Here is a 26,672-nt window from a genome sequence, read left to right as displayed (position 1 = left end):
ATCAAATACATCTGCAACTGCAGAGTAATAAAACTCCAAAGAAAACTAGGGAGACACCTTGTAGTGAACAAGGATATGCAACTTTTCCTACATGCCAGTGTTTAGAACAGATACTGGGCACAGCCCATTTGCCTTTTCTCTGGGGCAAGATTTAACATTTTCATCTTCCCCGTTCAGAACATTCACATGCAAAGCTTATACTAAAACGTGATAACAAGGCTGGAAAAGACATTTTTGAGACCAGCTGGAATTACAGAAAGCCCCAGAGCAACAAAGCACAGATGTTTCACACACCTTGGCACAGCTGTGACTTTCCAGAAAGACTGGATAAAGTAGAAACCCTTTAGAGGATCCTCTTTAAGGGCACTTAATAGCAGCACAAACTGGGAGTTCTTCACTTGCTCTACCCCAGTGTGCTGAAACCAGAGTCCCCAGCACTCTTATTTTCTACCCACACTGCGCTTTCCGCTTTGATTTACCACTACAACCAGACCATCCTGTACTCACAGGTACCAGACACCAGGCAGGATCACACCGAGGCTGGCTGCTCTTTGGTCCCAAAAGTTTATTTCCAGGTTCACAGAAACCACTGATCAATATTCTTCCACCATCCCCACCAATACAGGGGTTTGTAAAGCTCATTAGGAGCCTTGTGTGGTGGAGCTGAGGGGTCTAGACTTCAAACAGTGAGGATTGAGGCACAGCTTAGGTGTGCTGAGCTGCAGTTTCTCTTGCTGCTGCCACAAGGAAACTGCAGCTCAAGCTGTAGATGCAGGATTCAGAGCAGCAGTGAAGGCATAGGTGACTATACCAGCTGAAGGAAAGCTCCCCTACAACAAAGATGGAGTTTTTCAACTGTTACATGGTGACCATGGGAGAAAGTGTAAAGAAAGGCAGTACTCCCAACTGAAGCATCCTGTGGCTCCTTGCAGGTGGAGAAAAGGAGTGAAAACACTCAGTTCTTCCCTGGCAGAACCAATTGTTACTGCAGAACCAGCACGGTCTCCAGCCTGGAAATCACATCTAAAACACTCCACAGCTAAAAGCATGACCCAGTTGCACGTGAACATCAAGAAATTTAGTTTTATAACCAAGGTATTGCAGAAACATGCTCAAACACAAGGGAACACCCCCACAGCACCCTGCTGACTGATGCCAGCTCCATCCACTGTGGAGCAGTGCTAATTTATAGCTGAGCCATCTGCACCTGGGTCTGAGCAACTCATGAAATACTCGAGCCTGTTCAAAACCACATCTCAGGCATTAGAGCCAGCACTCACCTCAGCAAGTGAAGAATCCATCATTGTAATGGAAACAGGAAGGTCTGCATCAGTGTAGTCATCAGCAGAGCATATTTTCCACCTGGCAACACAAGCTTTATTTGCATATTGCCCAAACAACAGAGAGATAGAGTGCCCATTTTCCTTAAGCACACAACAACTGAAGTCACCACTCTCTGTGCAGTCAGTGAGCTGGTCTCTCAGGGAAAGAAATTCATCACCAACATCAATCCCTCCTCCCCCAAACAGCAAGCACCACCACCAGTCCTTTTCCCAACCTCCTCCACACTGCACTATTCTACAGAAAATCAGTGGCAAAAGCTTTGAGAACTGCTCAGTCTCTTGCTGCAGACTGCCTGCTTCTGCACCTTCAGGAACATCCTTATCTTTTAAATATTCACTACAATTCACTTCAGCTTTCATAATCTCAAGCAGTTCTATCTCTATTTTAAAGATCTAAGGAGGCAGTTTGATAGGCAAGGACCTCAGAATTCCTGCTCTAAGCTCTGCAAAAGAAGAAAAGTGACTCCTCAAAGCCAATAGGATTTTGGCACCTAATGGGAACACCAATTGTTAAATTAGAGTTAAACATGGAAGATAGACAAGAATGCCTAAATCATGTCTCAGTTCTCCAGCATGAAATAGAAATCCCATCATGGTATCTGGCTGGTTACCAGCAGTTCCAGTAAAGAATTCTGGTAGCTGGGAATAGAAGAAAAGTGCTGCCCTGGATCCCCAAGAGCTGATCACCAGGTGTCCAGTATTACCTCTAAGGGGTGGCCCTGCAGCTGAACCCAGCATATGGATTCTGCTAGATCCTGTTGAGTCTTCCCTCCTTCACCCCAAAAGGGTTATTACATCACCTTACCTGCATTCTCGTAATGTCACACCTGAGCTGGACACATGTCCCACATCATACCTCTCCAAGGTGCAGCTGCCAGAGCTCTGCCTGCAAGGTTCGTCCCAGCTGTGCCCAGGAGGGTTATTTGGACAGGAGGTCTCCAAGGTCAGAGCATCTGGTAAGAAGGACAAGCATGAAGAGAGGTGGTCCTTGGCAAAGTTGGATTTAGTTACAAGTCAATTTTTTGGCTAACTCTAAAATAATCAAGAAGCAGACCAACCAAGCAGGGATTTATAATAAGGCAACTTCTATCTTAGTAAGAAAGGGTTTGGTTGTATAGCTTCAACTTGTTCTGTAGATGGAGTTTGGCAAACTGAAACAACCCTCTCAGAGTAGCAGAATGCTCTGATTAAGAGCACACATAGCAAGGAAAGATTTGCTTCCATTCCCATCAATAATGTCTGGAATTACACTTGAACATGTATAGTCTGTGTGAGAAGAGCCTTTGTGTGGTACCAGCTCACTGCTGGGAGAAATGCTTGTATGTGAAATCCCAAATGCAACACCCTGCAACTCTGCAGCCCTGCAATGCATAACTGCCAGTGGCTGCTTTTAATCCTCATAAGGTTTGAGAGTTGCAAGGAAGTTCAAACAACTCAGGAGTGCAGGAAAAAGCAACAAGTACAACGTTCTGGGAAAGGTGGGGTGGTTCAGCCTGGAGAAGAGAAGGCTGAGTGGACACTGGCACAGGCTGCCCCATCCTTGGAAGTGTCCAAGGCCAGGCTGGATGGAGCTCTGAGCAATCTGGGCTAGTGGAAGGTGTCCCTGCCAATGGCAGGGGGATGGAATTAGCTAATCTCTAAGGTCTCTCCCCAAACCATTCTCTCACTCTGTGATTTTATTCTCAGTAGCTCTGTTACTGCTCAGGTTCCTAAACCAGGACTGCCCTCAGCTCAGCAGCCAACAAGCAGGACATCCCAGGATGTGCCAGTCAGAGGGAATGGGAAGACCAGAACTCGTGCCCTCTGTGTCCAGACTGACAAGCATCCTGTCAGGAATATGCTTGCATGTATGATTTATACCAATAGTTCCTGAAGATTTTGGGAACTGTCTGTCAGGTTGACAGAGAGCCACCTCTTCAGGCCTTTCACTGCAAGAACTGTAATCATGGTTCAGATTCCTGGATTACATGCAGAAATAGATTTTCCACACTCTAACAGCACACTCAGCACTACTGAGACTGTTCTGTCTACTCTTTCTATATTTCAGGTGAAAGACAGAGAAATGTCCAACACTACCAGGTCTTACCTAGCAGAGGGGAGTTGTGCCAGTGTGAAGCACCTGAGGGCAGTGCCCAGGGAAAGTCAGAGTATGAGGTGGGTCCTTCATTCCATGGTCGTTTGGAGCAATGGAGCTGCTAATTGAAAAAATAAGAAGTGCTGCTATTCCACCATACTGAATACATTAATGCCACCAACTCCCCCCACACACAGGCATCTGCATAATGTAACACCAACAGTTACACAAATACATCTTCTGTGGCTTTTTTGTCTAGAAAAGCAGAAGAGCTCATATCTTTAACGGGCAGAACAGTTACAGGAAGAGGCAGGATAATGAAACTTTACACTTGCAATAAAACGTATTGGTTCAAGCTAGGTCTGGAAAGAAATCCAACAAAACCAGGCAAGATGAGCCTGAGAGGATAAACAAAGTAGCCACTCAAATCCTGTGAAGGGGGTGAAAAGAAAAAAAAAAAGAAAATAATCCAAAACACACTATTTCAGCCAAGGCAAGAGGTGTCATCTGAAGATTGCATCTGAGAAAACTTCTGAAACAACATGTGCACAGCTGTTTTTAACCTAATGTTGCTTCAACAGTGAAAAATGGAAAGAAATTAGAAGAGCCATTTACAGATTCTGATCCTTTTCAAAAAGCAATTTATCCCGTCTGTGTTGTACTTCAGAGGCAGTGGGAACCCAGCTTTGCAATAAAGTTCAGAATATGTTTTTATATGCATGTAAACACTTGCATGCACATACACAGATATTGATCTCAAATTACTTATTTTTAGTGAATGTTTAACTCACAGTTTCTCATGAGGAAGGTTATTTCCCTGAGGTGATGAAGGGAAAAATCCCCACCCCAATAAATTCAGCATCCCATTTTAACAGGCTCAGCAATGACCACAGCAAGCACACTTACCTTCCTTTTTACATGTTCAGCTAACGTGGGCAGCAGAGCGTAGTCAGATTCTAACTCTGCACAGCACTGTTGTAATAGAGAGAGAGTTTAAGGCAGGCAGGTAAGGAAAAAAGAAAACCAACAAAATAAAAGGAGAAGGACCACTACACCACTGATTCTGAGCAAAATGCAACTTTATCTTTCCAACTGAACTACTTGTAGCTATCAGTTGCAAAACTGCGCAGCTGTTTCCCCTTGCTACTTTCAGCCTTTAATTCTGCAGACCCTTACCTACAAATATAAGTTTTATTCATGTGCAGATGGCCCAGATTTGACTCTGCTCCTCTGATGCCCCTGTCACAGCCTAGGGGACATTTCAGGACCTTCTGTTTGCTGTTAAACACCTTTTTGGTCTGTGTTGAATCCAGAGTGCTCAGATCCTGAGCTATAGCATTCCTTACTAGAGCCAGTTGGGAAAAAAGTCTCTCCACAATGTTTCCCCCTCCACCCTCTCCCAAAGTTGAAGCAAGTAATTTTAGTCAAAGCAAAGCACTCCAGAGTTATGTAATTTCCAATGTATTTCTCCACAGAGGGCCACAAAGTTAATAACTGTTTCATTGCCTATTCCAGTGTCTGGATACTGAAAAAATCCTTACCTTATGAGATTTTAAATAATTGTTTTCAAGCCTATCTGCAGAGTGGGACAAAAATCACACCAGTGCATCAGGGAAGGTTTCCCTCAGCCCCTTTTGATATGGTCACCAACAATTGCTCACAGTGAAGACCAACACCACACCTGTAAGTCCTGACTGGACAGGATATTTTTCCTAGAAGGCTGAATAAGGAAAATAATGTGCAGATCTGTACGTACAGCTTATGGACATGTTAGAAAAGAAGATACCAGGTGCCAAGATGGCAAATTGTTTGTGGCTGGTCTCAGCTGTGCTGTTCTCCCACCAGAGCCCTTCCTGTGCAAGCCCACCTTTCCTGCTCCCAGCAAAGGGCACCATACCCGGCACAGCAATTCACAGAGACGTTTCTGCAGCAGTTCCCATCTCAGGGCATTAGCAGTTGCTATGAAGAGACATTTAAAAGTCTAACAGGGCTCCTAACAACTTGATAACAAGCAATCCGATGTTACAGCATCTCTAACTACTCCTTATCAGAATTTAATGTAGTTTGCGTTAGTCTGGTTAAGCCTGTAACAGGAAAGAGAAAACACTGGACATCTTGACCTGCAAATCAAGAGCAATACTTCCCCACATCATTAGTGTTAGGATGCCACAGCTCCCTGTGGAAACAGATCCTTCACTTACAGCTTGGGGGAAGAGAAATATTTGGCCTTTCCACCTAACATTCTGTACAGAAGTTGTAAAGTCCTTGGGCTTTGTATCTAGGAGTATTTTCCCCTCTTACTGTGCAGGTGGGGAGGAGACCACAGCCCAGCCCTTCAGTCAGAAGAGGCACCAGACCTGCCTGCCTTTCTACAGGAGCCAATATGAAGCATTTTTATTCTTGTCTTCAGTGCCAGCCTTGTTGTCAGCCCTGTTCTTCATAATGCTTTGCAAATTCTCCACACATCTGGCAGTTTATTTATCTACAGAAAGATTTCTGTAAAGTAACTGAAGTAATTTAGAGCCAAGGTCCTAGCTATTTTCAGGGTGGTGGTGGTTCTTTGGGGGTTAATTTTATTTTTTTTTTTCGGGGTGGTGGGGTTTAGTCACAGTGGCACCAGTCTCACATATCTGGGGTTCTCTCTTGATCTAATCAAGCTCACTTTGCAGGACAGCTTCATCTATTCAGAGCTGGAAAATGACAAACTATTTCCACTGTCATGCCTCTTGCTAAGAGCAAAATAAAGCAGCTTCACAGGTTGTGGGAAACATGAAAGTAATATGAGCACACACACAAACAACACCAAAACACTGGTCAGAGGGAGGCAAGCACATTTGGGGCTGTTTCTGCCATATCAGTGCAAAGTTGTGCCTTAGAGCTAAAGCAAAGGGTCCCACAGGAGTTTTTCTGGTGAGACAAACTGGTTTCACATGGAGTTGTTTGCAATGCACACATATTTGTTGAGCATATATGATAACTGCATGCCTGAGGGCAAAACATTCAGAGGGCTTAAATGAGTCACGTCCCTTTTCTCTAAGAAGGTGATCAGACTCCAGGGTTAGGAAAGAAAAAGTTATGTGTTCTGGATTCAGACCTCAGCATTATTTAATTGCCCAGGTTATTGAGGTGCCAGAAGAGGTCAGGAAGTGACTAAGAAAGAGGCAATATGAAGCTTCCATGGTTCTGTGGCAGAAGTTGCATGTGTACAAGGCAGTGACAGGATTGCTTTCCACTGAAGAGAGCAGCCTAACACCACACATCTAGTCAAAAACAGAGCAAGCACAACCAGCAAACAGAACACAGAATGTACAAAAATCAAGTGCGTTTGGTTCAGGAAGCTTAAGAAAGAAGGATGACTTTGTTAGGTATAAGGTGGGGAACAGCACTTTTGGTAAAGGAGTACCTGTGCCAGCAGTGGAATTACTAATTCCCCCTCCTAGGACTGGGGGTTTTGTTGGGAGCTTCTGAAGCTTTGGTGGATCCCACCTGCTTCTCAGCTCAGATGATGGCAGATCTCTTCAAAGAGAAAGGAAAGTGGAAAAAAAGGTGGGGAAAATCCCAAAACAACAAGCAAGACTCTGCAGAGCATTTTACTGGATGACCTGCAGATCAGTCCTATTTTCCCTTGATGTAACTAAACCCTGAAGTACTTGCCCATGCAAAAAGTGAATGTTGGCACATTGCCAGAAGCTACTCACTTTTGTGGTCTTCCACCTTCTCCTGAAGCAACTGGCAAGTGCTTGCTAAAGCTGCATTTACATCCCTGAGCTTCTGCTGCTCAGAAATGGCTTCCTCCAACTTGCTTTTCAAGGATGCTGCTTCTTCACGAGCAGAGTGAAATGCTTCAACTTGATCCTCTGCCTAAGCAGAAAACAATATTTAGGGAAAAAAGAAAGGAATAAAATACATATATACATATAAAATAAACCAGCCTGGCTAGCACAAGAAGGCTCTACGGTTCATGTAAATGAAACCAAACTGCATCTGTTCTTTCTCAGGAAGTGATAAAGCTCCCTCTGAACTTCTGCATTTTTACATTGGGGTGGACTGTGTATGGAAGCTATTTTTGGGTGCTTTTTTTTTCCCCTTATTTTCTCTTTTTTTTTTTTTTAAGCCACCATAAATATGCAATGCTGCTTCTTTCATCAGCAAACTGTTGTCACCACCCCCTCAAATTTTACTTCCTCTGCTGGTTCCACTTTTGCAAGGAGGCACACCATTTGGAACATGCGATTCCCTTCACCGAGGGCAGCCGCGCCTCAGCCACAGCCCTTTAAGCATCTCCTGGTTCCCCACATAGAGGGAACCGGGCTGCCCCTTACGTGCTTGCTGGCATCCTCCAGCTGCTTGGTGGCTTTTTGCAGCTCTAAACACAGGGCTTCTGCCCGACCAGCAGTTTCTTCTTGTAGCTGTTTGACAGTTTCTATCTTGTGCTGGCTGTGGAGCAAGAGAGAGCACAAACCACAACACATTAACGACATTTCGGAGCAGGCTGGTCTGGGCTGACACACTCTGGCTGCTGGGACATGCACCAAGTCAGCTGTTACACACTGCAGCTCCCCAGGATCCAGCACCAGGGAATCAGACACCTTTTTTTTTTTTTTTTTTTTTTTTTTTTTTACAGCAGGAAGGGGATGAAGGCTTTCTGTAACATTTCTGGGTACCACAGGGGAATCACCAGAGAACTGTCAAGAAGCAAGAGCTCAGTGGGGCAAGCTTTTGCACTCTGGACAACAGAATGTGTTTTCTCAGGGTTTGGGAAAAATAGTGGTTGGATACAGAAGCAGTCATTCTAGAGAAAGATATCCAGGAGCTATTACTGCTTCATTGGATTGATTTCTTCATGTTTGAGAGGGAATTTCATTTGACAGCAAGCAGATGTCATCGGAACTGGTGCTAAAGAGGATGGCTTTCAATAAAACCCTTCTTTTCCACTGCAGAAACCATTGCCCATTTCCTCTCTAACTCACCTCAGGCTTTTTTTGTTGTTGTTATTGCTTTCACCACAAACAATTTTGATACAGAGACAGCTTTAAGAAATCAAGCCATCAGTATTTTTATCAGCTCTTTTCCAGGTGGAGGGAGAGCATGTAATAGGTGGTTCAGTGGAAGGTAAGTCCAGGAAAAGTATGGTACAACTGCTCTGCATCAGCTCTCAAGACTGCCAAGTCCTAGGAACATCCCAAGCCCAGGGATGGGGCTTAGGGAGCAACCTGGGATAGTAGAAGGTGTCCCTGCTATGGCAGGGGCTTGGAACTGGATCATCTTTAAGGTTCTTTCCAGCCCAGGCCATTTTATCATCCTATTTCTAGGATCACAACTCATAGAAGGAACCAAATGCCAAAAAAGTTACATTTTCATATTTAATGACAACTCACTGAAGTTACACCCTTGGGAAATTGAGGTATTGTCTTTCCTGAGCCTAGCAACTGTATCCCAAAGAAAAATACTTGCAGACAGATTTTTAACACCTCGCCTGCTTCACACAAACCGAGGAGGTTTTTTTAAGGGCTGTACCTGCTCAATAGGCAGTGCCCTCATGCTTTAACTTCTCAGTCTGTGGTCTCCCTGGTGTTTTCAAAGTTACCTTCAAGGTTGTACATCAGCTCACACACAAACCTTAACTCCCACACAGTGTAAACCTTGTGCTAAAACCAGATCCATTCTCCAAAACAGAAGATAGTTTCCTCTGTGAAAAAAATCCTTGAGAATTCAGTAGACTTTGTTCCACTAAAAAACTCACCCCAATATTAGATACTAAATTGCCAAGGAACCAGGAAAAAAAAAAAACCCAAAACCAAATCAAACCAAAAAGAACACCAAACCAAAACCCTACCTCCCCCACAAAAAAAGACACACATGTTTTGAAGGGCTACCTAGCAGAGAGCTCTTTCCTTAGGTGAAGTTGTTCTGTCTTGGTTCTCCTCAGGTTGCCTGCCACTCGAATAAAATCCTTGTCTAAGGACTCATTGCATTTTTCCAAAAGCTGCAGTTTCTGGATCCAAAGATGTCTTTTTTCTCCTAGTTCTTTCTTGAGGGCCTGTGGAATTTTGAAGTTGCCGTGCGGTTACCATGTGGTTAGAGAAGGAGCAGAGCCAGAAAATGAGCCAGAGCCCTAATTTACGTGGTGAGAATTGAGTTCCCTGCTCCACCAATTAATATCATCATTTACATCCCACGCTATCAGAGTAAAGATAAAACTCCATCAGCAAGGCGCCCAGATACAGCAACAAAAACCATAGCTCATAAGAGGAAGTTTCAATAAAGATCATCTTGCAGGAAGCTCTAAAATTGATAATTTAGGCTTCTGCAGCCCTTTCCTCAAAGTACAGAGTCCACTGGTACCGAATTGAGTTTGTATTACAGCAAAATTTATGAAATAAACAAGAACCAATAAAACCTGTTTGCCATACATGCTTAGCAGATGATCTGTGCCAGGGATGACCCCCACCATGAAGGCTTCTAGATTTACCTCTGGTTTGTAGGAGGGAAAAGGGTGGAAATTAAATTTTAGGTAAGACTGAACTCTCTATTTCTCTGAACAGAGACTTGCAGTATAAAGTCCTGAGAAGAAGAATCCAGCACTCTCTCTCTGACCTTTCCCAGCTGAACATATGAAAGAGTGTCCTCAGCTTTTAAAGAATGCTTAATGAGAGTCAAACAGAGGTCAGGAAAGAATGAAGTTTATATTCCTGGGATTTTGCAGCAATTCCAAGGGGAAAACATCAATCTTACAAATACAGGCCACGTTATCTGCTTGCAAGTTGGAGTCTGATGCTCATGAGCTTCAAAAAAAAAAAAAAAAAAAAAAGCACATCAAGGGTCATGCTTAAAAAAAGGAAAAAAAAAAAAAAAGGAAAAAAAAAAGGAGTTTTAGCTGATATGTCTCCTAGGATGACATGGGATGTGACCATGTGCAACTGCCCACATCCTGCGAGTCTGTTCCTCAGCCAAAGCAGGCAGCACTCACTCATAGAAATACCATGATTTCGACACTTAAGTGGCATAGGCCTATCAGGGCACATGTACCAGTCTTATCTCCCAGCAGAAGGGTGAAAAAGATTTTGCTGTCACTATATATACTTCGATACATGCATATGTGCACACTTCAAGTTGGCTGCTTTATGTCTAATATCCTTTAAAATGTTTTTGAGAACACTAAACCTCCAGAAAAACATGTCCACAATAAATTTCACAGGAAATTGTGGGCAAGGCTTCTAGTGACAATTTTCTTAACCAACTACTTAAATCTTGGACCATGGATTTTTCTCTGAGGCTGGAAGAAGCTACTTTGAGTCTCTCTCCCTTTTTTTGATCTACTGATGTTCAGCTGCCTGCACGAAATTTCACACATGCCTGGCTTGTTCTGTCTAGGTGGAGATAATTTTTGACATGAAGTCACTTCTCATCCCCCATGGGACCCTAAAGGATGGGACCTTCTATTTATAAAGGATTTGGTTCTTTCTTGATCCTCTGTTAACTCAGCTTCCAAATACATCACTCTTTAGGAGCCAGAATAGGATTCATTTGCCACAATCAACTCCAACCCCCACACCAAGTTTTTTAGCGTCACATGTTTAACAGGAATATGATCCCAATGTGAATGTAACTTCACAAGTATTTTTCAGCTCTGACAGCTTTGCAGGAGGAGGTTTCCAGTCAAGATCAAAAAGCTACAGCAATTCACGAGCCAGTAGTTTGCTAGAGTCTACCCAAAGTCATATCTAGGTGAAGAGAGTGAGATGATTGCACCTTCTCTAAGGAGAATAAGGAGAAGGTTTCAGGATTTATCTGAAGAAAAATTATAAGAAAACCTAGCTCTGGGACTGGATGGCTCCCAGTGATTTCTCCGGCCCTGCCCAGGAAGCATTAAGAGACCCAGCTACACCATTCTGTAGCACTACAAGAAAAAAGAAGGGCAGTTTTCTCCCCAAAGAAGCAACAATGTCACGCAGCACATCCCCTGGTGGCACCTGCTGTCACCCAAGGGAGAGGAATTGTGGGGTTTGACATCCATCAGGAAGCTGGAAAACAGCATTAATGTGCAGCTTGGGGCTGTTGGAGCATTCCTAACAACAGATCAGCAGAAAGGAGTAGGTTAGAGGAAAAGCCACATCCAATAAGATGGATGGAAATTTCAGAAATTGTGCTAATACAGAGGAGAGGAGGAAGGAACAAAAGTGTTTAGTTTTGTCCACAGGCACTTGCCACTACATAGGGAAGATATTGTGCTTGCAAGCCTCACCAGCAGTATGAGGAGTAGAAGAAATACATTATGCAAGATTAAGTTGTAAAACAAGGTTTTACTGATTTTTTTCCTGTGGAATATACCCAGTAAAAGCAGAACTCTTTGCCTTTCACAACAAAATAGATCCTATGAAGGTTTTGATTTGGAAATTTGGTTATAAAGCCTCCTCTTCTTTTTGACCTGGTTTGTCTTGCCTTTCCTTTAAGGAGAGTTTTAACTAAGGGAGCTCTTGCACAAGACAAGCCAGCAAGAGCACAGCATGTAAGTGAACAGCAATCATCCATTCCTCCTCAAAAAACCTCAGTAAAGATGATATTGTCTCCATGCAGCCATCTTTAACCCACAGATGGACTCTGATCTCCAGTAATAAACACACACAGCATGCAGCAGCAAGATATCCACCTGAAGTTTTTGCACAGCCCCACCATTTCACTAAATGCTTCAGAGAAACAATTACTCACCACAAGTTTTCTTTCCCAGGCCTGTTGCATGTCCCCATCAGGATCTTTTACCCATTCTAATGAAGCCATGACAAGCTCCTCTGCTTCAGAGGCTTCCTTTTGCTGAAAAACAAAATAAACCCCAAAACAACCTCCCCAAACTCCATAATTTTAGTGCTCCTCCACAACTCTGCCCAGAATTACCCAGTTTATAAATTAGTGTAAGAGTAGGTGCCAAGTGATCTTTTTAAACTACGACCCCCTCCAATCTCAAACTATTCTTATTTTTCCAAAAGGAGCAAACAATCTGATTATCAATGCCTGGAGAATTCCTAATTAAATTGCTGATCAAAGACAGCACCCTTATCCATGTAAGCTTTGCTACTGACCAGGTTTTTCATGATAGTCTTGAATTTTTTTCCTGCATATTCAGACCCCTGAAGCAAAAGCAGCTCTTCACGGTCCAGTGTTTCATCCAGAGATGTCTGTTCAGTCTTGATAATCTTTGAAGAGATGGAAGAGCCAGCTAGTTTGTTTTGACATCCCCTTATTACAAACCAGCAGCATGACATTTAGACTTTCCTGAAGTACCCCTGCTCTGTATTTACCAGAAAGTCAGAGCTACCAAAACTTGAGGCTTGGAAAAGCTTTTTCAAAACCATCACATCAATGAGGATTTAAAAAAGAAAGCAAGCCAGCTAAGCTGCTGAGGGATCCAGTGTAAATATCCATGTCAGGGTAGGCAAGAGGAAACCAGTAATTAGTTATCTTTATTCAGAGGAGTCTTCACCAAGTGATGAATAAGCACAGCCTTTCCTTACAGGTGGCTTGGTGGAATCCTGTCTCTCCGCAGCATTTGAAGGGCAAACACAGTGACTCACTGGAGCTCTGGGGAGCTGCAATACAAGATGATACCTTAACTCTTCAAAGCTGCCTAGCTAAGCCTACCTCTCCTTTCTGGGCCTAAGGGTTTCATCTATTTGTACATTTTTTGTTGTTGTTGCTATATGTGCTAACACTTTGCAAATGCATCTTGTATAAAAATAAGCAGAAATCACTCAGCAACATCTCTCTGCTGTCAGCTGTGCTGCACAGCTTGCATCTGAAAGGAAAACAGCACATAAAGGAGGATGAGACTCCACAGATTGTCTAAGGAAATGGGAACAGAATAGCTCACTTTAAAATCAGAACCAAAGCCATAATTGTAGCAGGATGTTCTGCCTAAAGTGGTGTAAAAGAGCTTCAGTAATACCCTACTTGCAAAAATTATCAGTGGTGAATTTATAAGGGGGGGCAGTCATGCTGCTGTTGGTGTTGAAGAATGCAAAGACCAGCCTGATTCCTTGATCTCAAAATTAAAAATTCTGAGGATGTGAAGAACAATGTTTCCTGACAAAAACTGGCACCAGTGAGGAAGCGGCAGGAGAAGCTCCTGAGAAAGGACCCGACTGAGCTGGCACAGCTGTCCTGAAAACATCTGACAGTCAAATCACTTGATATCATAAAAACCCAGCCCCACTTTTTAAAAGCCAGGGCTTCTGACACACCCCTTCTAACAGGGTGTGTGTGGAGATCCCTCCCTCAAGTGGGGACACCCCCTCAAAGCTGAACAAAAGATTTGTCCATGATCATCAACATGGGCAAGTAATAACAAACTCTATTTAATTATTAGCTTAGAAATTAGTGGTTTAATAGCTAGTGCACTGTACAAGTAGTCATAAGTAAATAATTCTGATTAAAGTATTTTAGTCTAATAATTATCTTCTACTTACATAAATAACTTATTTTATTCATTTAAATATATTTGATTTGCCATGAGAGCTGCTTATCTGATTTCTTAAGAGTACATTAGATTAGGACCCAACAACTTTATCAAGATGCTCACTCTAATGCTGAATTTCCTTTCTCACTAGAGTCAACTTCAAAGAAAAAGAAGTCTCTTCTTTCACAACTGAAAAAAAAATTATTGTTCATGTCTGATGTAGGCAGCACAAGAAGCAGACTGTCAGCTACTTTCTGCAGCATAAAAGCCTTTATATATTGGAAAACTGATATTTTCTCCCATCCATCTGTTCTTCTGCCAGCTAAATGCATGACCCAAGCTCCTCCAGATTTACTTGGTATAGCAGAGGGGAACTGGATGATCTTTAAGGTTCCTTCCAACCCAGGCCGTTCTAGGATACTATTAGCTAATGTTTCATATCTACAAGTGTTTTGTTTGCTCTTCTTTGGACTTTCTTCAAGGTGCTTGCAACACTATTGCAATCTTCTCATTCTGTGCTTACATGCTAGGATTAATGGCTTCAAATTCCAGAGTTATCTGATCATATACAGGCAATAAGCTTTGTTCTGCCTCTGCTGATGCAAGACAACTGGGAAGAGATTAATTTAAAGTTTAATCCATACCTCAGAAGACTCTGCAAGCTCCAGTTCACCGTGCAGTGTACTCGCCCCTTCAGGAATATTGCTGTTAAATTTATACAGCAATGAGAAACTCAACCCATTCCTAAAAGAAGCAGGAAAAACAACAGGTATCAGTCTATTTTGTATTTCTGATGAACTGCCTTTCCTGGGATTTGGCCACAGTACTCACGAGATCAGCTGTTGCTGCATGTGTTGGATGTTCTCCAGCAGTTTATTTTTTTCAGCCCTCAGTGTCTGAAACATCCATGGGGTTTGGTGAGAGGCTGACTTTGCCATGCAGAATCAGAACAGGTCAAACCAAATCCAACCCATACCTCTATGACCGAGGAACACTCCACAATGGTTAACTTGAGTTCCTTGATGTCCTGTTCCTTCTGCAGAGATTGTTGAGAAAAGAACAGCAGCAAAAAAGTTATATTCCATCCTCCATCATAGCAGTAAAATGTACAGTTTAGCTTGAGCAGCAACCCGATTATGGCATAAAAATAGTTGTGAATTTAAAAGAATACAGCGAGTTACCTTGCATTTTAACTAATAGAAAGCACTCAGATGACCTTTCCTACCTAAACTCTGAAATTAAGGAAACAAACCCTCTTTTCCGGGTGTTGTATTTTCATATATTACTCTCCTGGTTTCAGGTCCAACAGATTAAACTAGACAGAAGCACCCTGGATTTAACTTAAAATATGACCTATATTATATGCCAGCAGGAGTTTTAATCCCAACTGATCCTTCAAACAAGTTCCAATGTTTCAAGTTTACTTGTTTTTCATTATTAGAGTGTACTCTGTAGATTAAACACAACCTAACAGAAAGGCTGAAAAAGAGTCAGCCCTCATGGTAGGACTGAGGAATTGGTAGATGAATCACCTTTCTTAGCAACTAGCAGATAGCTCCAGTCAGGTTATGCCATTCCAATAAAAGACACTGCACAGACAGCAGAGAATTTATAAGAAAAAATAGGAAATTAGAGTAGGAGCTCTTGTCCTCTCTCACACTTTTCTTCCTACTCTCTCTTTAAAAATCATTGAGGTTTTTGAAAGAGATGAAGTGCACAGAAAGCTAGGCAGGAAAAGTGAACGAGATTATCCTAATGCCAACAAGTTTCCATGACAGTTTCTTCAAAATTATTCCAACCATTCACATTTATCCACATGTAATCTAGCAGTCTACTTTCAAAATTCCCATTTAGTCAATAGACTAAGAGAATCTTGTTGAAATAAAATGATACTACAGAGCTCACAAAAGCATTGAATCATTCAAGTCAGAGAAAGCGAAAGCTACTTAAAAAAAAAAGAATGAATTTCTGCTCTTAAGCTGCATCTGGAAAAACAACCAGCCAAACCTATTAAAACGCTCAGTACAGTCATCAGCTGGATCACACTGAAGTTCAGTTCTCTTTTTTGCTATTTGAATTCAGCTGCAGTGACTTTGCAGGGAGCCCAATAGTAAAATATTTTATCAGGAGATTTGTAGCATGTTCTGTTAAGTAGAAACTCCACTGGCATAGAAAGCTCTTTGCATAATTCATGTATCCAGAGAATGCCAGCACAATTGTATGGTCTTCTAGCTTTGTTTTCTAGTATAAAATGCATGTTTAAAAACATCTGAAATGTTCACTCCTCAGTAAAGGCTAGATAATTGCACCTCGGCAATAAAAGGACAAATATCCTTTTCCATTGGGCTCCAAGTCACAATTTCTAATTTGACACAAACAATTTCAATAAAAGACATGAAGGGAAAGGCCTTCTGTAGCTCCCTGCTGAACAAAGTAGCCTTTAGGAGTTCTGGACATTTGTCTGAAGTTTGCAAGTTTGTTTTAATATCTTGTGATTAAAAAAAAAAAAAAAAAAGGCAAGCAAAATCCTGAAACCGTTAATTATGCTGACTCATGGGCAGGTCCTAAAGTAGAGCTCGCCTACTTTAAAGCCATTTATAGGATCAGGTTCTGCAGCGTGAGAAGAGTAGAAATCAAAGTGCCACCATGAATACTATTGCCTTGCCTTTTTACAAATCATCCCATCAGTACAGACCAGAAACCTGGGCCAGTGGAAGCTGTCCCTGCCCATGGCAGGGGATTGGAACAAGGTATCATTAAGGTCCGTTGCAACCCAAATTATTCTGCGATTGTGTGGTTTTCAATTAGTAATGAAGTAAAAGCAACTAACCTGGATTAGACTTGCCTCTTTATTCACCACAGTGCTCTCATAGATATGGGCTTGGATCTGAAGAATGAAAAGACCAAACGTAAACCCAGCTGTCATTACAGACGATAACAAAAGTCTGTTCCTATTTCTTACTAGGAAGGGAAAAAGAAACATTGATATTCTTTCTTAGAAAAATCAAATTCTTCTTTGAATAACCTTGTGTGGTGTTTGTTTCAAAGTGCAGATCTTGTACCCAGCAAAGAGTGAAAGCATTCTTAACTTTCAGTCACTTTTGTTTCCTCTTATCTGTCCAGGTCAATGTTTTCAGCAACCTCTCAAAGCATGACCTTAATGTATTTTCTTGACTAGTAAGGGAAAGGTATCCAAAAAAAGTTGGAGGAAATAGTGAAACTGTGGTTTGTGTCCATCAGCCTAGTTTTTCGCCTCCAGACAGCAACTTCCTTAGTGAAAGCTGTCACTCTCTCCAAACTACTATTTCACTGCAGTCCTTCAACACAGAGAGGTTCAGGACTGTTCGTCTTCCAGCAGCAGAAATTCCCCCTTCACTAGACCCAAGTAAAATCCATGTTGACTTTACTCCTCTCAGCTTGGAAATGCTTACTTGAAGCTGTGCTGCGTTTTTAGACAGCTCCAAAATCTTCTTTTGCAGCCCGTTGGTGTCCATGCTATTCCTAATAATCTAAACAAGACACAGATTGTTTAGGCACAGCTGAATGGATTAAAAGCTTCTCCTTGAAGAAACCAGGCAAAAATGACATCTCCACCCCCAAGCTGCTGCCTACTCTCAAGCACTACCAGCATTTCTGCACATACATTGCATGTGCTTCCCCCACCAAAACTGCTTCTGCTCCTTTTCCCACCCAGAGCACCGGTAAAAGAGAAAACCCCTCAAAACATTATTTATAACCACTGCCAGACCTGGAAAGCTAAAGAAAAGTCAGCCCTGCAGCATGAGAATTGTTTTCAGAAAGATGTGGTTTAATAGCTATTTGGACTAAGGAGCTTTGCAGAAAGACTGGTTGTCACAGCCATGCAATGAGACTGATGCTTCTTAAATAAACAGCTCACGACGCTATTCAGATGTGGTCCCATTCCATTCGTGTCTGTATATAAACGGCCGACGTCAAATGGTGTTTTTGAATGGTGCTGATTTTCTTTACTATCTTTAACCTGTTTCTCCATTTCCCCCGACAAGTCTGAAATACAGTCTGTAAGCAAGCATTAAAAACTTTAATCACCTGACAAAAACTGGTTTATAAAATAGTTTCTCTGATGCAGTAAAAAAAAAAAAAAAAAAAAAAAAACCAAAAAAAAAAAAAAAAAAAAAGAACACCTCTATTGAAAAAAAAAAAAAAAAAAAAAAAAAAACCCAAAAAAAACAGAGAAAGAATGAACAGCTCTATTGAATAAAAAACAAGCTTGGGGGTTCTCTGCTTACGGAGCTGCATTCCCTAAAAAACTTCTGTAGGTCCTTGGCCAGTGTAAATGGATCCATCTGTAAGTGGAGATCCCACCCACTGCATTGTTTTTTAATTATTATTTTTGTTACTTATTTTTGGTGTTACAGCTTTTACAAGATTACTCCTTTGGATCTTAAGGGAGGAAAACAGAAGTGAATATGAAATGATAAAGTGTTGGATGGAGATTGTTTCAATATAGAGTTCATCTATTTATAGCTGTGAGAACCAGAAATACATGGAATTTGCCTATAAATCTTGGAAAAAAGGTGGTGGTGGGGGAGAAGTAGTTTATCTCTGTCCCTATGCTTCCCTAACCTCATATCCTTACTTACCCAGCAAGTGGAAAATAAGAAGCACAGTGCAACCTCAAGATACAAAGCATGCAGGGCTTCAAAGTATGACAAACATTTTATTTCTTAATGGCAAATTTTAGCTAGGCAAGAACATATCAAATCATGATTTATTTTACCTCTTCCTGAAGAGAAGTAACTTTGATGTTGAGAGACTGATTTTCTTTTTCCTGATCAAGTTTATGGGGGAAAAAAACCAAACCAAAAAAAAAAAAAAAAAAAAAATAACAGACAAAGAGAACAACAGAAGAGTTGGTTTCAGCACGTAAGCAACAGATCACAAACACATCCACAGCTGTGGTATTGAATCCCTTTGTTTCAGAGAACACACAAAAAGGGGAGAGCTGAGGCTGGTGCAGCTCATGAGCCTTCACTAAGGCACAGAGAAGGTCTTACTTCTGATTTTTAACAGCCTGAGCAGCCACACCACTGTTACAGCAAGGTGCGAGATGCTGTACAAGGGAAACAAGAAGGAAGAGCACCTACTAGCTGTCTGTTGTGCCAAAGAATCTGCTCTCTTTCCTCTTCTGACATGTTCAGATTGTTTCTTGCTTCCTCTAGCTGCTCTTCCAGGGATTTGGCTTTCAACACAGAGTGCTGGATGCTGCACAGGGGGAAGCAAATCCAGAGAAACTTCAGCCAGTTAGTAAAGGTTGTTTAGATAGGCTGGAAACAGTATTTTTAGAAGCCACGAGGGACTTATTTTTTGGCATGACACTTAACAGAAGAGCAACAATCAAGTTTAATCCCATCATTTCTGTCCAGGAAGCAAATCTCTTCCCGTTTTTCCAGCGAATTTCTTCCAGTAAAAAGGTTCTACTTCCTTTTTATCACCCTCTTCCAGTCAGGGATGAAACCCCATCCAAGACAGGTGGACGCAAACAAAGCTATGTTAAATATGTTAAAAATTTAGCTCATTACAGTTAAATATAGCAGGTTACCTGAGCACAAATTCATCTTTACAACAATTGATGTCTTACCATTGGGGAAACCATTTAGATTCAGCATTCAAGGATGAGCTCTGCACCATTTTCTTACCCTAATCTGATAAGCCCCAAACCATGTACTAAAGCAACAGGCAAGGTCCTTTCCCAAGCTAACTTGATCCTACAGAGCATCCCAGAGCAGGTGGTTCCACATAAGGACACATGTCCCATGCCAGCTACCCTGCAGAACTCTTGTCTTAATCTCCCCTGAAAACCCTGGGAACACCTTGGCAGCTGACCAAACCATATCACAGTGTAATTAATTAGGCCAGATGAACACAATGAAAAATGGGCTTGTACTCATAGCACTGATACGTCCTCAGGATACATAAAGGATGAACAAGTGACACAACTCATCCCAGTCCATCAAATGTGTAGCAAAATAGCTTTTAGACACTCATTTCCCCTCTGCTTGGCAACAAAACTGTGGTCTAGGATTGGAAGCCTTCCAGTGCTTATCTCTTATCTTGGTAATATTATGCCTTTTTTTAATATATATCTTGTTGTCATATTGTTTGTTTGCTTTACCCTGAGATTCTCCCCGTGTGCACCCACACCACCACATGCTGCAGGAACCTGGCTCCGAGAGGAATGATTTTATAAGAACCAGGAGGGACAGAGCACAACAACCAGGCAAGAAGGCTAAACCTTACAGATATTGCATGAAATCACTGTGATGAAGCAATGGTGAGGAGAAAAGCATGAAAGCAAGGCTGGAAGATCACAGCTCTGCCCATGGCAGGCCTGGCACCATCAGGGTCCCCTACCTTTTTAATTGTTGATGTAAATGCTCATTATCTGCCAGGAGCTTGCTGTTGGTCTCATCCAAAGCTTCCAGGGTGAGCTTCAGCTTGTTGTTCTCTTCCCGAAGCTTCTGGTTGTTGTACTGCAGGTCCGCAAGGCAGGTTATCAAGTCAGAGGTCTCCCTGTCCCAGTAAAAAAGCCAGGGTAGAGTGAGAAAGGTGGTTTCATCTACTTCAGACTTTTAAAGCATTCTAGTGCACTGATTAGAGGTGAGATGAGAGCCCACAGAGGACTTGTGACACTGCAGTGTCTAGTCATTTGCTCTGCATGATGATAATGGAACAGCTCCAAGTCTATTCTCCAGTTTTATGGGCATCAAGAACTTTTGTTTTAAGTGTTTTTCTGCTCCCTACAACTGGAGTTTGCTGTCAGAAAGTGCCACAGCCGGATGTCTGCATGAGAGTGCTTTAAGATTTTGCTAATCACCTCTTGGGCCACTAGTGATGCTTCTGTATTCACTCTGCAATTTCTGTGTCCTTTCTTTTCTTCCAAGCCATCCCCTACTTTATGCTTTCAACCAAAACTTAAATAAGGATCATTCTTCTGAGATCATGAGAAATTATAGGGAAGCTTTAGAGAGCAGATGTTGGATTTCTGACTCGGCATAAACTACAAATGAAACTTCTGCTCTTTGTTAAGTGCTTTGCCATTAACAGTCCAAATCACAGACTTCATTGCTACTACTACAAAAAAAACCAAACCAAACCAAAAAAAAAAAAACCCAAACAAAAAAAACCCCACATCAAAAACCCCCCTATCATAAGGAAAACAACCCCAAACAAAATGCAAGACCAGACTTTCAGGTCATAATGTCTTCTTGCTGTCAGACAACTAAGAATGTGGTGGAGGGAAGGAGCCAGTTCAAACAGGGAAAGACATGACAAACATCTGACCACTGATTAAAAAGGCAAACGGACACAGAAGTACCAAGATATTAGTAGGAAAAAATACTGGTTGTATTTTAAGCCTGAGCAGAAGAGGATGACAGCATCAAGAGCTCCTGCAGACTGAGGTGGATAGTATTCCAAAATAAAGGCTCTTAAAATTTCTGTCAAGTGGTTCAAAGCCAGAAGTACTATATTCTGAGAAAGAACAGCTCAAATGGACTCACATGTCTCCTTTAGATACATCACCCCCAAAGGCCTCCAGGCTTCCTGATGTAACATTCATCTGAACATGTGTCTTGTTGGCTGAAAGAGGTGGGGGTTTTGGTTATAGAGCAAGAAAGCGGAGCTTTCCTGAATAGAAACAGAGTAAAATGTTCTGCACCTTCAGAGATGTTTTCAGGTACTTGAGATTCCAGGTCTTCTGTGCTCGATGATGATTTCTCAGTAGCACCTTCTTCCCTGAAAGAAGGGAGCATCAAGGGTCACAAAATCAGCAGGATACTGGGCTGCTTACCAACCTTGTAACACTTACGAAACTTTAGCCAAACCCAATGTTGTGGACATGTTGTCCCAATACCTCTTTCTTTCCAGAGGCACAAGGGAAGCTTATAACATAATTTTTTTCCACAGAAGACTTATTTATTAAATGCTGTTACCATTTTCTCTTACAGTCTTCAATCCACTCTCCTACGACGGCATGATACATTTCCAGGTCCATGGAGATATCTTTGTGCTCCAGGTCAAGCTTGTTGCACAGCTCTTCAAGACCACTGTCCTCTGATTCCCAGCTGGTCATATGTCTCAAATAATCAACTATCTTGGACACTGTCACTTTTCCTAAAGCAAGAACAGTGGTCGGGATGCCAAAGCCTGGCAAGGCACCATAAAATACTGTAAAAGGCCACGCTACTGAACTGCATTCCAACTGCCCTCAAGAGCTGCAGACAAGCAACTGACTCCTGAACTGAGTTAGAGTGGGATCTGGAAAAAAATGTAGTTTAGAGCTCTCTTTTTCTTGGATTGAGATGTTGGTGGTTTTTTGGGGGGTTTTGGGGGGTTTTTTGGTTTTTTTTTTTCGTTTTTGTTTGTTTGTTTTTATGTAGTGGCGGGTGTTTTGGTTTTTCTGTGTGAAAATCCAGTTCACTAGTTTTGTGGACTTCAGTTTAAGAGGAAGAAAAGTTGACACGTGATACTGATCCTTGCTCTCAGGGTCAGGCTGGATGGGGCTCTGAGCAACCTGGGATAGGGGTAGGTATCCCTGCCCATGGCAGGGGGTTGGAATTAGATGTTCTTTAAAGGTCCCTTCCAACCCAAACCATTCCATGATTCTACCACTTTTAGTCATGTCTGAGGTGGAACTGGGAGGAATTCTCTTCCTCTGTAGTTTCCCAAGTTTCTAACAGGATAAAGGCTGAAAGAAAGAAACAGTCATTTGCAATAAAGGTAACTACTAGAAATGGGTTGTTCCTCTCCTTCCCCTGTGCTAAAGCACTGCAAAGATCAGCAGGGGAAGGATCAGGCACCATGCAAAAGAGGCACAGGCATTTAGACATTTATTCTACATCTGCCACAACACAGGCACCTACACATCTCAGAGCCTGGCATCCCTCAGGGACCAAAACACGACCTGAACCTTGGAAATCTGTTGAGAGGAGAACAAAAGAGAGCAATGAAAAAACCCTGGCAAACCTGTGTGGTGGCTGTCACATGCACAGAAGATGGTGGTCAGCAGGTTCTCTTCACAGATCAAACTCATGTTGTACATATTGTCAGCTTTGTACCCCATAGTCTGCTTCCGTCCTGTGAGGAATAAATCTATTATTGCCCATCTTTATTTCCTCATGGTAACTTTGATTCCAGATGACTGAAACAACAAAACCAGTTAACCAGTTTCCCTGGCAAAACAGAGCTTTTAGCACTAACAACAGGAACTGGTCATAGCTGGAGCCTCTGAGCTCCAGGGAAGTATTCAGTGCATCTACTTTAAACATGTATTTTTATAAAAAACTTGGTTATTTCTATGGAGAAACATATGAAACAGGACATTTTAAGAATCCAGGTATTTCTTCCCTCTCCCTCCAGATATATTGTAGAGAAATCATTAGAGCTAACTTATTAACAATCCCTAAAACAAAAAACTCCTCAAAACCAAAAAAACCACCCCAAACTAAGAGCAAAACCCAAACTTCTGTATCTTCTAAATCAGTCTGATAGGCAAATCATAGGCTAAATTAAGAGCAAAATAAAACTTGGCTATTAAAAAAAAATTGCTATAGTACTAGCCAAATCGTAGTCTCAATCTCTTAAACTGTTAAAAATATCTTTATCTCTTAAACCAAAAATGACATAGCAAACTTGAAAAAGTTCTTGCCTTATTAATTACTCACTTTTTGCACTCACATTAATATTTTTAGAGAAAATTTAAGATTTGCCTCAGCTGTTTTTACAGTCTTATCAAATTTAAACGCTACTAAGATGTGTTTTACCAGTTTAAACGGTAAATAAATGTCATCTACATAGACTGAATGTTCAGATGTCTAGAATTCCAAATTAGGGGGTGTTTTCCTTCAGTATTTTTACCTCTTTCACTTGAAGGAAACATCTTTGGCACAGGAGGTTGGACCACAGCACTTCCTGGCTTTTTTTCAGATGCAAAGTAATATAAATTCGGACTTGATGTCAGATACTTCTGCTTGGGCTGCATATCTTTAGGTCCAGCATTTGCTAAAGCACATGGTTTGCTCTGGGCATTGGCCTCCATGGCTCCAAAGCAGAATGGAGAAGAGCCCTCCACGGGAGAGGAGGGCACCCATGAGCAGCTGGATCTCTCACTGCTTTCCAGGATGGAACAGGTGCTGCTTGCAGTCTGGGAGTCAGAGCTGGCCCCAAGACCAGAGAAAACATTGCCACTGGCAGGGCTGACCAAGGGTGAGCAAGTGCTCCCCTGACTCCTGCAGTTTCTCCCTTTCAGTATTTCTTCCCGATTTTTTTTAATATTGCTCTGTGGGCTGTCAAAGTTCCAGGACTGAAATTTTGGTATCTGCAAGGCTGGGTTGGAGACTTGGTCCATCATTTGGATGGATTTGATCTTCCTGCAGATGCTGTCCACTGGGTTGTGGTGCCGTTTCTTAGCTCCACATTTAAAAGACTTCATAATTTCCCTTCTCTTGCCAAATATCTGGAAAGAATAGGCATAAGATATGAGAGTCAGGGTGATTAACATGTATTTATACCGATTTTTCCATTCAGCAGGCAGCTTAAAGCTTTGGTATCCAAGGGTTTGAAAACCCTTGTTCCACTTATCAGCTGTGACAGAAACCTTCAGCCAGGACACTTGGTTGTCCAAGGAACTAGAAGGTGACGTGGAAATGTTGGGGATGAAAGACAGAAATACTTCCTGAAATCTCACTGCTTATTCTTAAATACCATAACCATAGCAGGGAGGTGAGGGGGAATGAAAATAAAAACTGAAGAACACCCTGCAAATTAGCAGAGGGCTTTTTAAATAAAAGGAAACACTTTAGTTGTACTGGGGTTGGCAGAGGTGAGGCAGAAAAAGTGAGACCAATAAGACTTTCAGCATTTCTGCAAGCCTACGAGACCAAAAAAACTCCAAACCCCAGTATTCCTTGTAATAATCAGCCACAGTTGTCATAGTGCCACACTGGGAATTACACAAGAAATATGCCCTACAGAGGAACCTCATCCTGTGTGTATTTTTATTCTCTAATCTCCCAGGCAACATTTAAAAGGTATTTCCTACAAGATAAGTGTGTTTGCATGGGACTAAGGCACAGGAGGCTTATTTTGCAGGGATAAATCCTCATTCCCAGTGAGGTTCCCATGTCCACCCCGCACATTGTAACTACCTGCACTGATCAGCTGGGAGCTATATTATTAAATAATAACATTCCCAATGAAGCGGGGTGAAGCTCTCAAGAATCAAATTTTAAGTGATTTTTTAAATGTAGAAAAATTAATTCCTTTCCCCCAAAAGAGCAGCAGGTGTCACTAACACTTATATAATATTTGAAGCAAGGAATAAAATTATATATAAGTATTTATTAATCTAGATTGAAATAAACATAAATACTAAGTGTTTAATTTAAGGTGGTTTATTGCAGGCTGCCTGCATGGCAGCAACTTAGTTTATGTAAGCAGAGGTAAGATCTCTAAGTTTATTTTTCTAGTATTTCTGCAAGTAGTAACATTTACCCTAATGAATATATCCTTAGCTACAAGAATACTTTAAAAAATAAGAATAACAAGAAGCTCAGAGCAATTTTAGAGAAGAGACTACTTTTTAACTATGTCTCACTTAAAAGATTTGCTTCTCAAACAAATGCCAGGAAGTGGAAGCAATCTTCTATATTAGGGATATATTATTACAGATGAATTACCTCTATATAGATAGATTAATTACCTTTAAATTAAAACTTAAATACCCAGCAATTAGTTTAGGACTGTTCTTTAAGCACACAGGAGCCTTCAAACAGATATAAGTAACACTCTATTAAAGGGTATTTGATTTTTTTTTTTGGTAATACACCAGTAAAAAAAATAACTAAAACAACAAAAAACACAGCCCAAGACCTTATACTTACACTAGCACATGGAAAAAAAACAAACTTCTTTTCCTTCTCAGAAGGAGACAGCACAGCTACTTTAGCTGTTCCTCTGAGGAGTAGGAGCTGACTGAACTTCAGCGTTTAAATGAGCAGAGAGCTCTTTTGCTGGAAAATCACCTTTACAAGGTACAGTTGCTGCCACTCAGCCCTCAGCTGAGAGGGACCACCAGCTGCAACTGGGTTCTAATCAAGTATCTCAGGCTCCTGCTTCCTGGCCTTTTTACTTTTTTCCCCCTCACATCTCTCCTGCAGCTGTCAAATTAATTGCCTGTAATTTCAGTGCAACTTGAAGTCTCCCTGCTCTTCTAATTATTGTTTAAAACAGCAAGGAATGTTGTGATATAGGTTATTGCTGTGTCAAAACTCTGGTTGCTGGGGTGTTTCTCACTTCTATTAGCAGTTCTTTCCTGCTTTTCCCACCTACAGCAAAATTTCAAGCAGGAGCAGATCTCTCCTAATTTCTGAGAGTTAGAACAGGGAATCCGGGAGCTGTATAAATTTCATCACTCTCACCACTTTTGAAAGGAAGAAAGTGTTGAAGTCTCTTGAACTGATAGTGTATTAAATAGTCTCTCTGTTAACTGTCATCTCTGCCCTTAGTTCTGTAAATAAAAAAAAAAAATCATTAGGACCCTTAACCAGGCATGCAGTAGAGCCTGCCTGTCTGAAGAGCTCTATGGCTCCTGCTAAATTACCATGTAAATGCCCATTGATGGCCACATCTCCTTTCCAGCCTGCAGACTGGAGAAAACTGTTTTTCAGCTGGTCTTTTCACCTGGTGTTTGACTCAGACTTGTCCATTGCTCAGAAAAAAAAATGTTGTACCATCCTGAGGTTTACTGAACTTCAGAAGTAACACC

General features: G+C 41.6%; 1 protein-coding gene across 1 annotated transcript in view; it reads right to left on the bottom strand.

Moving 5' to 3' along the window:
* Nucleotides 1–24,338, bottom strand: part of IRAG2 (inositol 1,4,5-triphosphate receptor associated 2) — a 35,364-nt gene extending 11,026 nt beyond the window's left edge. Inside the window, exons 1-23 of the mRNA XM_041464760.1 lie at nucleotides 23,765–24,338; nucleotides 22,874–22,984; nucleotides 21,841–22,021; nucleotides 21,567–21,643; nucleotides 21,409–21,487; nucleotides 20,261–20,419; nucleotides 18,994–19,111; nucleotides 18,627–18,677; nucleotides 17,299–17,376; nucleotides 16,698–16,754; nucleotides 14,844–14,903; nucleotides 14,699–14,763; nucleotides 14,512–14,611; nucleotides 12,495–12,608; nucleotides 12,127–12,228; nucleotides 9,294–9,457; nucleotides 7,740–7,854; nucleotides 7,116–7,278; nucleotides 5,315–5,376; nucleotides 4,324–4,389; nucleotides 3,430–3,538; nucleotides 2,149–2,296; nucleotides 1,281–1,362 (exon numbers count right to left, since the gene is read on the bottom strand). Of these exons, the coding sequence (XP_041320694.1) occupies nucleotides 1,281–1,362; nucleotides 2,149–2,296; nucleotides 3,430–3,538; nucleotides 4,324–4,389; nucleotides 5,315–5,376; nucleotides 7,116–7,278; nucleotides 7,740–7,854; nucleotides 9,294–9,457; nucleotides 12,127–12,228; nucleotides 12,495–12,608; nucleotides 14,512–14,611; nucleotides 14,699–14,763; nucleotides 14,844–14,903; nucleotides 16,698–16,754; nucleotides 17,299–17,376; nucleotides 18,627–18,677; nucleotides 18,994–19,111; nucleotides 20,261–20,419; nucleotides 21,409–21,487; nucleotides 21,567–21,643; nucleotides 21,841–22,021; nucleotides 22,874–22,984; nucleotides 23,765–24,338 (2,835 nt within the window). The remainder of the gene's footprint in view (nucleotides 1–1,280; nucleotides 1,363–2,148; nucleotides 2,297–3,429; nucleotides 3,539–4,323; nucleotides 4,390–5,314; nucleotides 5,377–7,115; nucleotides 7,279–7,739; nucleotides 7,855–9,293; nucleotides 9,458–12,126; nucleotides 12,229–12,494; nucleotides 12,609–14,511; nucleotides 14,612–14,698; nucleotides 14,764–14,843; nucleotides 14,904–16,697; nucleotides 16,755–17,298; nucleotides 17,377–18,626; nucleotides 18,678–18,993; nucleotides 19,112–20,260; nucleotides 20,420–21,408; nucleotides 21,488–21,566; nucleotides 21,644–21,840; nucleotides 22,022–22,873; nucleotides 22,985–23,764) is intronic.
* Between the last annotated feature and the right edge of the window lie 2,334 nt (nucleotides 24,339–26,672).

The sequence above is a fragment of the Pyrgilauda ruficollis genome, unplaced genomic scaffold (genome assembly GCF_017590135.1).
Source record: "Pyrgilauda ruficollis isolate IOZ18807 unplaced genomic scaffold, ASM1759013v1 scaffold183, whole genome shotgun sequence".
Lineage (NCBI taxonomy): Eukaryota > Metazoa > Chordata > Aves > Passeriformes > Passeridae > Pyrgilauda > Pyrgilauda ruficollis.
This window is presented reverse-complemented; position numbering and strand designations above follow the sequence as displayed.